Source organism: Diadema antillarum, unplaced genomic scaffold (assembly GCF_040938485.1).
Source record: "Diadema antillarum isolate AM-2024a unplaced genomic scaffold, OU_Dant_1.0 seq00000297_RagTag, whole genome shotgun sequence".
Taxonomy (NCBI): Eukaryota; Metazoa; Echinodermata; class Echinoidea; order Diadematoida; family Diadematidae; genus Diadema; species Diadema antillarum.
Genome location: NW_027271320.1, coordinates 1,516,414 through 1,528,695, shown reverse-complemented (window position 1 = coordinate 1,528,695; position 12,282 = coordinate 1,516,414). Strand labels below are relative to the sequence as shown.

At 38.3% G+C, this 12,282-nt stretch overlaps 1 protein-coding gene across 4 annotated transcripts in view; it reads left to right on the top strand.

Moving 5' to 3' along the window:
- Window positions 1–12,282, top strand: part of LOC139730202 (rho family-interacting cell polarization regulator 2-like) — a 158,711-nt gene that overhangs the window by 116,666 nt on the left and 29,763 nt on the right. For all 4 annotated transcript variants that reach the window (XM_071641098.1, XM_071641099.1, XM_071641100.1 and 1 more), the window contains 3 exons: window positions 5,329–5,492; window positions 6,775–6,883; window positions 11,691–11,719. In XM_071641098.1, coding sequence (XP_071497199.1) covers window positions 5,329–5,492; window positions 6,775–6,883; window positions 11,691–11,719 — 302 coding nt within the window. The remainder of the gene's footprint in view (window positions 1–5,328; window positions 5,493–6,774; window positions 6,884–11,690; window positions 11,720–12,282) is intronic.

Here is a 12,282-nt window from a genome sequence, read left to right as displayed (position 1 = left end):
TAGTGATAGGCCAAGCAGTTAAAGTTTATAGCATGTACCGAACTGAAGTGAAGGGCTGTAATTCTTGTTTATTTCTTCATTCTGTGTATTTGTGTGCATGTTTGATGAGTATGTATAATTTTGTATCAATTTTTCCAAACTCACATTGTATCAGGGCATCCCAATGCAAGTTAACTGTTTGTGTGTAACTTCTCAGAACATGTCCTCATCAGATCTCTGTACAGCTATTGTGCTCCATGTATAGATTTCAACTTTGTGATTGATCTGATCTGAATGGAATGAATGTAGCCCAATTGAAATGTTTGAAATGTAAAAAAAAAAAAAAGAATACTGTGTCATGTTAAGGGTCGTTCTATTTTGTTAAAATTCAAGAATATGTGACCCGCTACAACAAAATGGTCCTAAAAAGTCGCGCACGGTCGAAGCCGTGAAAATCGAGTTTGAAGTCAGAGCATCAAAATTGGTCGAAACTTACGATTTTCTGAATTTGACATACTATTAGAGTCTGACATGTCTTCTATCATCTGTCAAAATTTTGAAGGAAAATGATGAAAGGAAAGACCAAAAAAAAGCGTTTTTCTGGGCCATGTTTTTTTGGCGTTTCAACGAAGCAGAAACGGGTTCGAACATTTGGATTGAGCGCCACACATAGGCTCCGCCCCTAACAACGACCAGAGTGATCTCATTGGTCAGTTTGCTGCTTGCTGCTAACCGAAGCGTGAAGCTCGCACATTGCCCAGTCGACTGGTGCGTGCTGGCGGGGTGCGCTATGCCCAGCTGCTTCTCCTGGCATCCTAGTTACTGATTGGTCGGTGAGGAGACCGCCGACGCTGTGTTTGAATGAGCATTTCGGGGGTTGCTACTAATGCTAGGGCTTACCTTCTATTGTCCGGAGGTGAATACTGACTTGCGTGTCCCTTGATCGTGATTGCTTCACAATGAGAACTTTTAGGGCGCTTTTCTCGAAACAGTGATTTCCCAGACGTCTCGACATGCTCTCTTTTAAACACAGATATCTCCGCAGCTGATTATTTTTATAAGATGTGTTATATATCAATTTAAAGCAGAAAGATTAGGGAATTGTGTCATGCAATTTTCAAATAATCGACTGCGCCCGACTTCAGGATCATTTTGTTGTAGCGGGTCACATATATTTAAAATGATTCTTTCAGATGACATGAAGCAATAAAAAACATAATATCATCAATATGATTTCTGTGATTAAAGGTAGAGGGAAGAGGGAAATGTTATGGAATGTGTCACTTGTGCAAAGAACAACAAAAGTAGCAATCAGTGACAATTAGATTAAATTTCAACTTGGCACAAGAACTCCACAGTGAAAGTATGACATTAACACATTAGTGTCATTAAGTGTTTTTGTAATGGACTTTATTTGAACCTTTTATATCAAAGGTAATATATCAAGTATCAGCTCTAATGTGATACCTGAGGTCTGCATTTCATTGCAGTGGAATGTCATCTAGACACATGCATAATTGATATGTCTCGTCGTAGTTTAATGCAGCGAGCGATAAGACAAGATGAGATGGTGTAGGCCTACATATGTCAACAATTCCTCTGAGATGCTGATCTGTGTATCCTCAGATACGATGGAGCCCCAGTTTCTTTAAAGGCTGCAATCCCCCCATCACAAGATGGAAATTGGTTTTCACCAATTTTATATATGTGGACTTCATACTTTACAGGAATGATGGATGTCAAGTTAAGGTTTATATCCCACCTGTTTAGCTGAAGAGAGTCGTGACTTAGATATCTGTCTATTGCAGTGATGTCATGAAGCAATAAAAAACATAATATCATCAATATGATTTCTGTGATTAAAGGTAGAGGGAAGAGGGAAATGTTATGGAGTGTGTCACTTGTGCAAAGAAGAACAACAGTTCGCAATCAGTGATGGATTCTTGTTAACACATTTACTACAAGATTTTTAGATATCTGAACGCTTTGAACAGAATCCACCACATTCTAGTAGGCACTTACTTTCAAGTCTGCCTATATTATTGATATACAATAGGCCTGCACCAGGTCGGGGAATGTGTATGACTACGTGATGGCAAATTTGAAATGCTGGAATTCACATCAAATTTGCATTCTAAAACCATATTATTAAGCTACACATACCACATACAACATATCCATTGTTGATGGAGCGAGATTTGTTTGAGAATGCAGACTTTGGAACACATACATGTGTAAAAGTGACTGTTCCCTTTAAAGGGTAGACAGAACAAGAGATAGAGAGAGAAATGGGAAGAGGGAGAGAGAGAGAGAGGAAAATCAGACTGCGGCTGTGTCTCCAACTCATCATCTGTTGACCTCAAACAGGAAAGGTCACTTGGGAAAGGGTTAGTCTATGTGCGCAAACCCCGATGCTGTTCTCTTCACGGCTGCATGATGAATTTAGTTTTCATCTCTAAAAAGAAAATGAATAGTATGCATAGATATAAGTGAAAGCAGCTAATTTGCAAGCTGAACTGTGAGTGCATGAGTGAATATGTGAACAAATGTTGCCGTAGTATAACAATTGGTTGAGTTGCATAGGTCCTATCATTGAACATGTTTGGGACACCTGATTCAGGCTTATACCTGTCTGTGTCATAGTAGGGTTACAGAGTGGAAATTGATAGGATTTTGGAGTTAGTCAGAGGAAATGTTGTCAAGTTGTCAAGTGATGTTTCAGGTTTTTCCCCCATTTTTTTTTTTCAGCGAGACAGTGCTCAAAGGCAGGACAGGCGTAGAAAAAACAACAACAACATTTGATCAGACTTTGCTCATCTTACCTTAATTTTACCAGATTACTAATGAAATGTATAAAAAGAAATACATGTACATTTAAAGTGTAACTTGACCATAAATTTTACTTAGGTTGGAAAGTGAAAAAAAAAATAGTGAGAACATTGAAAATAAAAATGTACTTCCCCATAGCAATTCTTGCTTTCCAGTCAAACAGACAAGAATTATTGAAATCTGTTACCTGAAGCTTGACAGTAATTGAACTGATTTATAAAAAGGCATGTAGGAGAAATGCCACCTGTTTCTGTTTTGTAGTATTTTGTTGTATTTTTTTGGATCTAAATAATGCAAGTTTAATTAAAAATACTACCTCCTCTCCACAACCCACAAAAAAAAGAAGAAAAATGTTTAACATGACACATGTCTGTTGCAGGAAAAAGTTACTGGTCCCCTGAAGACTAGTCCTGCGAATACTTTGGCAGGTGTCTATGGGAAATGCATGTTACGGTGTATTAGCAGAAGCAGCTCTTCCTCAATGGGTTAATAGACAGCTCTTCATGTCCTCTCAAGAGGATATGACAAACATACAAAAACAAACAAAACAAAAATCCCTGATTGGGGAACTTTTTTCACAGAAGATGCTGGTATTTTAATTTCCCTAATTGCTCTCTGTACAATGTATGTCCCTGGTGTTCATGTGTGAATGTAGGCAGCTTAGACATAGATCAATTATAGCAGACACAAATCACTACCGATTTCTCCCACACAGTTCTTCTCTCTCCCTCTCGCTCCCTCCATCCCTGGCTAATCTGGGTCTCCTTATGCACATGCCTGCGCAGTATTCGGCATCAATTATCCGTCATCGTGGGCAAGGCGGTGTCCGTACATGCGTTATGCAAGCGCGAGTGCGTATAATTCATGTCCGGGGGAAGAAGACATCCCAGCTGCGACCCACACTATGCTCCAGTTGTTACTTGTCTCTGGTCATTACTCCAGCCCTTCGTCTTCCTTCTTACTTACAACATATTCCACATGCTCTCCATTACTGTGAATGTCTTTGATTTCCTCTCGATCTATTCCTTACTACCTGCTTGTCACTATCATCTCCGTGTCCAGACTTAGTTGGTATCTTTCCTCGTGCCTCATCAGCCCCCCCCCCCTTTGTTGTGTTGTTGTTGTTGTTTTGTCCTTTGCTGTCTTGTCATTTGTTTTTGTCTCTTTATCAAGGTAGTGGTAGATGTGTATGTAGGTCAGACCTTTGCAAACCTTGGACGATCTTCAATATGATGGGAACCGCATCCTTATTGCAAACACATGGATGAATTTGTGCTCATTTTGAAACTATAGTCTGTGACGTCAACATTGAAAAAAAATAAAAAGCAGACTCAAATTCAATTTGTTTGACCCTCTGTTATGGCCACGAGGGGGGGGGGGGAGGGGGATGATTTGTCTGCAGACCTGGCATTCTGTACCAAGTTCTTGACCTAGCAATATCAGTGTAGATCTAGTGATTGAGATGCAGTGAGAAACAGAATCGACTGGAGGCGCATGTGCTGTTTGCTGCACCGTCTTAATACAGTGTAGATATTCCAGAATGTCATGAGAAATGTGTGATGCATCTAATAAGATGAATCATTGTCCATAGTGGGATGCAGAACTTACTTTATCTTAAATTCTATACACTTCATCAATGGAATCCTGTTGAACAGTGTAGGCCTACATGACATCGCATGACCAAACATAAGATTGACAGATGTTGAGATGTTGAAATAAAATGATGACGGAGAAAATATGCTGCATTGTGGCATCATTACATTGTGACATCATTACTTTGTGACATCATCCATGGTATAGTGCACTATACCATGGATATCATCGTACTCACCAAACATATGATTGTTCAGTGAGTTTTCATGAATTAAGTGTCTAAAGTCCTTTCAATCTTTACCTCATCAACCACAGTGTGATTTGCATCCACTGGGGTATAATTACTGATTGTCTATGCTTCAATGTTAAATGTTTGCTTTAATGATTTTTTTTCTTCTAATTTTTAACATTCATTGAAGGGGCGTAAAAGAAATATGCGATATACTTTTATAGAGCCGCAAGCAGAACAGTATGGATTCTTTGGTATAGCACTATATTCTTTGGTGTTGTACAACGAGAAATCATAGTGCTTATCCTGCCACCTTGGAATCCATGCTGTACGAACTGAAATTTTCGCGTACAGAAATTATCGCGAATTGCTACTTGGAGGACATTTTCGCGTGTTGTTAATTTCAGGGTTGCGAGGGTCTAACTGAACTTACTAATTCGCGTGTTGTTATTTTCGCGTGTTGTTATTTTCGCGGTTCAAAGGCGATTTGCGAAATTTACGAAAATAAAACCACCGTGAAAATTTCAGCTCGTACGGTAAATTTAAAGGGGAGCCCATCAATGCTTGGTTTTATATTTGGTTCTTCAATCATAGTATTGAGGCAAGGTACAATGTGTATTTTGTAACTACTGAAGATTGTCATGGTGACTGTCACTTACCATGTGTCGTGTCATTCTGCTTTCGTTTTGTGTACACAGGGTCTACGGGGCTTCACGAGCCCTGTCACGCAGCGCAAGCTGCGTGATCGTCGCCGGCCCCAGCAGAGGATGCTCCCGCCCCCTAGCAACACGCTCAGGATGCCGCGACAGCCAAGACCGGGCCGCATGGCGGTCATCATCGATGCCCTCAAGAATGGCCTTCTGTGAGTTCTTCTTGTCATTCACTAATTTCAAATGAAAATTGATCCATTTCGAGACAGATTTTATATTTCTTGTATCATGTGACTATTTTTTTCTCATCATCAAACATTGTTTTCTTTGGCAGTCTGTAAAATATTACACCATCCAATGCCTTATCAGGGGGCTAGAATTTTTTTTCACTTAAACCAGAGTATCCAAGTCCATATGGAGCTTCCTGAAAAATCAAGCAAAGATACAAACATACAAGAAAACAAAAGAAGCAAAACATTAAAAAAAAAATCTTTCTAATAGTTATAATGTGGGCATCATGAAAGGAGAATGTTAGAGCCTACCCAAATTGAAAATTGCCCAGTACTGAGATGCATGCAACATGTTGTACACAGTGTATCTCTGTGACAGTAATAGCTTTCTGAAACCTCTCATATTTGGTGTGTGACTCTTGGCAGCCTTGCTATCTATCAAGAATCAGAGAGATCAGGTTACCTTCTCAATATTCATTGTTGTGACTGGTACTAATCTGATAAGGGCATGTGTATGTTTTGATGAAGAGTCCATTGACTTGATACAGCACTGCAACTCGGTTCCCTGTACAAAGTCTACACGTAATTATATGTGAGGGAAAGGTAGATTATAAGATCATGTGAATGTATTGTCTAATGTGTATGTCTGTATTAATCACTTGGTTTCATTTTCAGTATGCAAGTTTACAGCAGTAATTAGCCATGGACGATAATCATGCTCATTATCATTATTAGCTCTTGATGTGCCCAGGATCTCATTTTAACTTGAAGTGTTGTTGCTTTTTTATCTTTGTTGCTGTTTTGTTTTCTTCTTTTGTGTTGTTTTTAAAATTAGCATTTATTTATCCATGCAAACTTGATCTAGTTCTGAAGTTAGCAAGCCGACTCAGATGTAGCAATGTACCCCATTAACCCGTTGAGGAACAAGTCCCCAAGTATACTCAAGCAAGTGTCTGTAGGAAATATGTGTTGTAGTAAAATCAGCCCATCCTCAACGGGTTAAAACTGGAAGGTATTGATGATTTAACAGGGATTAGGGGATTGAATAGCTATATGTAATTGCTTTTCATCGACAATCAGTTTTCAGACACCTTTGCTGACAGGCAACATCATACAACAATGCATTATATTTTAGTGATTTCTTATTACCATTAGGCCCTACCCGTACTGTGCTTATTTGCTCTTGTTAGTACTGCTCATATTTTTGATGGTTTGAGACACCACCTGCATGCATGATTTCCCCGTTTCCTGGCTTCATCCACAGCGATTCAATCCGTGTCAGCAACGAGAAGTTGGAGATCATGAAGCAACACCAGGAAGAAACCAAGGCTGGGGAGAAATCCAGGCAAGGATTCCACTACAACCTTGACAAGGTGAGAATCTCACACCAGCCTTCCACACCCCTCTGCACCCCAAGGGATCTTCAATTTTGCACCCCTTCCACACCCCTCTGCACTCCCAGGGCTTTTCAATTTCGCACCTTCATGTGCTGGACTGATTCAAAGTTACCATGTCTTGGTGATTCTACATGAAGCTTCCTGAAAAAAAATGATAAATAAATAAAAGATATATATGTATATTATATATATATTCATATCTTTGTCTTCACCAAAGAGTGTGAAAGTCTCAATAGTTTCGTTTCTAGAGGCAAAAGCTTTCTTTTCTTTCTTGAGATGCAGGTTATGCACAAGTATCCCCAAGACAAGCATTTCCTTCGGACACTTGTCAGAGTATACTCGGGGACTCGCCCTCTACGGGTTAAAGTGTTATGTTTAGCAGCCTGTGTGGTGCATAATGATGTCATTTGGCTAAATTGCACTCTCCACCTGTTCTGGAGTTCCTCAAGCACCACAAAATGTAATTGGAGGATTTCTTTCTCACAGTACTTTCAATGACTTATGATGCCCCCCTGATGTCAAAATGTACAGAATTGTCACAAATTGGGGGCTAGTCCGGATGTGAAACATTGAGGTCATGGTGCTCATTTCATGAACATTCCTCAATGGAAAATCTGACTGGGTTAGATTGAGATTGACATGATAATGACAGCCATTTGCCAAAACTGGAGCACAAAAGCTCAGTGTCTACTGCCACACAATAGAAGAAACCATTACTAACTCTAACTTTTCCTGTTGGTTGCCCAATTCATTACTGATGATTAGACATTGTGGATTTATTTGTTTGTTTATTTGTTGTTGTTTTTTCTTTACAATAAAACAGGCTGTAATTATGCATGATGATATACTCATGAATATGAAAACAAAAATGTTGTGACTTTGGTTTCTTTGGGCAAAGGAGGTATAGACAGAGGTGTAGAAGAAAGTTGTCGAAAATGGATGCACTGGCAAATGCATCTTTCATAACAAGCCCAAAATGACTTTTTAATGTATATTTTGCATATGTTCAAGTTCCAGCACTGTTTATTCTTCTTATTTCAATGATGATTTCTTAGCAATTTCGGAAAGGGAATGACTTTTCTAATTGCTTGAATTGCAGAGAAAATAAGACAATTATTCTTTGCATAGGGGAGAAATTGAAGGACAGATGGGAGGACGGTATGAGAAGAGGAAAGGGGATTGTGAAATCAAAGGAGCAAGAAAAGGGGTTGAAGGAGGGTAGACTGGATTTTGAAAGTCTCAACATTCATGGGAAGGCCACCTGTAAATGGATGTCTGATCTGTTTTGTCAATACTGTCAATACTGAAATGAGTCATGGGATTTTGTGGACTACAAACTGTGTCTACCCTGTGCGATAATCTTGTTGACGCATCGCTTATTCTTAAAGGCATTGTTATAACATTGATTCCAGTTTGGAAGATACCCAACCTGTACAATTTTCAATAGAAGCTCCCATCGTCTGATATTTTGTAAAGATGCAGAAGCTGCTGGGGGAGTGGGGGATGTTTATTGAAATTTTCATAAAGTGGATTTTTTTTTTTAAATAGCGATAGTGTATGCATCTATTTCATACCAAACACAGTGCTTCACATTAACTGTAGTGTCAGCCTAAATCATCATAAATGCAGAGAGTTGGATACGATTAAAATACTTGGTCATCTCTCAGTGTTGGCAAAACAATTTCCAAACATGTGTATGAATCATTTTATACTTTCGACAACAAATTTCGGCAAGTCTGTTACAAGTCACCACGACATTAAACGGCATCTTTCAGTGTAAGACATTTGGAGTTCAGGAGTTTGTGTGTGGTAAGTCAGGGGAAGATGAAGCCTGTCATGCAGGCTAGTGCTGCAAACAAAATTCTGATTTTAAAATGTAATATCTACCTATAATGTGACATTTCTATTGCCAATCAATAAAAGTTGACTTACACATTACCCATCACCTTATTACCCGTAAAGTTGCAGACGAAGAAGCATCATCATTAGAGAATGATGTGACACATCTTTCAAGTTATAACTGTTCAACAAATAATAGCTATTGTATGCACTGTATATTATATTGGAAATTTGGTCTTGTGGCTGGTTGTAGGAGACTAGCACAGATGTCTTAATTCATCTCTCAAACCCCCCCCCCCCCCCACCCCTTCTCATTGTTTTGGCTGGCTTGTAATATACACTGAGCTATCATTGTGTCAATATGAGTGGGTTATTGGTGCATTCGTTAAGCAATAAGTAGGATGATCCCTGGGGTAAATAACAGATAGCAGCGTTTAGTACGGATCTCTCTATTTTTTTTTTTCTATCAGGTGTTAATCTATTCCCTGTTTGTACCAATGCACATTTCTTTCATTTTCATTGTTGTGTAAATTCTAGTGTGCATCTTTCTTTTTTCTTTTTTTCAAAGAAAGACTTACCAATTTACATTAATCACTCTTGATGAAGTTGTAAGATACTGTAGTTATGTAGTATATTGATTCAGTCATTGATACATTCATCTAAATTAAAACAGATTATTCTATATCAAGGATTGAATGACATAGGCCTAGTCATTTTTTTTTTCACTTCCTCTATCTACTTGAGAGGTAAACTGCTGAGTTATTGTTTTGGGCATCATTAATTATGGGCAGTGCTAATCATACATGCAATGTTTTGTTATATGTATAGATTTATTTGTTGCCAGGTAAAAGTGTAGAGCTATTAAAACAGGTCTTTTTGTTGTTGTTGTTGTTGTTGTTGTTGTTGTTGTTGTTGTTGTTCATATTTCATGGAGGTAAGAATGTATGTTTTGGCTCAGTAACTTGTAATTGTATTTTGTGTGCCTCTTGTACTGTTTAGTTTACTGTCTCTCTTGAGCTAAAAAGACATTTCTTGCATGCCTAGTACATGTATGTCAGCCAGTCTGCTTTACTGTCATTATGAATTCAGTGAGAGGATTTTTTTTTTTTTTATATGTTATAACTCCTCATAGAGGTCAGACAAATATATATTTCTATGCCTTTTTACTTGGAATTTTGACAACATTTTTTTAAAATCTTATTATCGAGGCAAAATTCCATGTTCTTTGGGATTTTAGGCAAGCATAGTGTTTTCATCCTGCATTTGGGTGACCATTTTGACCACAAAGAAGTTGACGTCAAACATATTTTCTCCCATTTGTACATTTGGGCATGAGCAATTCATTGTCATATATGCAACTTTTATTTGGTGGGATTTGTCAGGGGGCCCAGAATAAGGTCCTGTCACTTTTACAGGTGGGAGATCCGCCAAATATTTAGTCTGTTGTGAGTCATCGGTGTTTTAGACTCCAAAGTCTGTATTTGTGGGGCTACATCGTCAATATTGGCTCCTGCCTTTTATCTCCTTGAGTTGGGGCGTATTGTTTAAGGAGTGCCCCCAGGGGCGGTAATGGTCTGGCGCCCTCTTTGATGGCATTCATCGATAAAGCGGCCTTTTGCCACCCTGTAAAGGTAGAACTTGTGTGGGTTCGCATCCAGAAAAATGTTTGATATGTGGAGATAACAGAATAGCGCCCAGGCAACTGCGGTTCCTTGCATGAACAGAGAGCCATGTGTGTAGTTCATCAAACCTCAGCTTTACATCTATCGTGTCGGCTTCCTTTAATGGTCAAGCCACTACCCTGCCACAGAGTTTAATTTTGATAATGTCTTAAAACTTATTCTTTACTTCAAAGATACGTAGTAGCATGACTGTACAGGCATCACAATTGAATTAGAGGGCATGAGGTATTACAATGTAAATTGATGTTAATGTTTGACTGACAAAATAGACAAAATAAGGCAGTTGTGCTAATTGTCCTGTGTCCTGTGTCCTGTGTCCTGTGTTGTCTGTCTTCCACCTTATTTTTTTTTCTATGTGTGCTTTATACTTGAGGACTAGCGTGGTATTCTCCAGTGGTAGAGCTGTGTTTGATTTGTGTTAGAACTACTGTAATACATTATATATTTGTGGCATGAAATTTTCGCGAATTGGAGTGGATGGCCTTTTTTGTGGCATGAAATTTTCCCAAATTGCCACCGGCGTTGAATGCATAATAGTGTAGACAAGAACTTTCATGGGCATTTTAATTTTGCAAATCTTGGCGCTCGCGAAATTCACAAAATTAAGATGCACGCGAACATTCCTTGTTTTACAGTATTAAGCGCTGTTTTTTCCCCAAAAATACTGGAAGTTTCTTAGAAAAGTCCCGTTTTGTTTTTTGTTTTTTGTTTTTTGTTTGTTTTTTTTTATTATTTTAATGGCACATGTCTATTGAAGGAAAGCTAATATACTATTTTCCGCCAAAAGTATGCTTTTCTAGTTATCAGAATAATGCAATGCCATTTGCAAGGTGTGCATCCCTGCAGCAGTTTGTGTTGCTATAATAATATACTAGTCTGAATGAATCTATTGACGAAGAACCAATGAATATGACAATGAAATATCTGGGAAGAGGGAATCAGGGCCCCATTGCATTAGAAAAGTTGCAATGATAGATGAATTCTCGCTGGAATGTCAATTGTTTGGGGTAATGACAAGAATCCAGCTTCCTGATTGGCTGTTGCTATTAGAAGTTACCATTCCAGCGAGAGTTGCTATCCTTACATCCTTTTGAAATAGGGCCCAGGTCTTTATGATGAGCCGTTAATGATGAAAATACAGTGGAGTAAATAGAATGTTGTAGGCCGTGATATCAATTTGTGTGTGTGAATGCTAGCTTTGTTTTCTTTCGTGATTACTTTTTTTTCTTTCTCTCTCTCCCTCTTAATCTTTTTGTTTACAGCAACTGAAAGCAGCCGAGAGATTTATAAGGTAAGACTTTTTTGTTGTTTTGTTTGTTTGTTTGTTGTTGTTGTTTTGTTTTTTTACTTGTAGGTTGTTTCTATCTCTATCTCCACATTACGTGGTTGGTATTGTAGCCATGGGGGCTTCATGCAAAACAAACAAACGAACAAACTAAAGCAAACAGTGTGTCTTTGTTTAATATTGTATTTCTAGAATATGCAAGTGAATGTATTTGTTATGAATCCATTTCCGGTTCATTCCTACTTTTACTTACAATTCCTGCAACAAACGCAATAATAAAAATGTCACCTTAATCTGACTCTAAATATTAATCAAATTCATGGGGACTCTGATTCTCATTTTTTCATTGATCAGTTTCTTTGATCACAACCACATTTTGGGCTTTGATTTCACTCTTTTTCCCTCCTGTGTCATACCCCTGAAATCTTTTATTTGCCAGAACTCAACAATATGGTGCTAAAAATCAATGCAAAATCAGTGAAGTTATTTTGGGTGTAACCACAAATTACTTTCATTTAAATGCCAAGTTCAAGAAGCATCCTGTTTTCAATTACTTTCAATTACTTGAA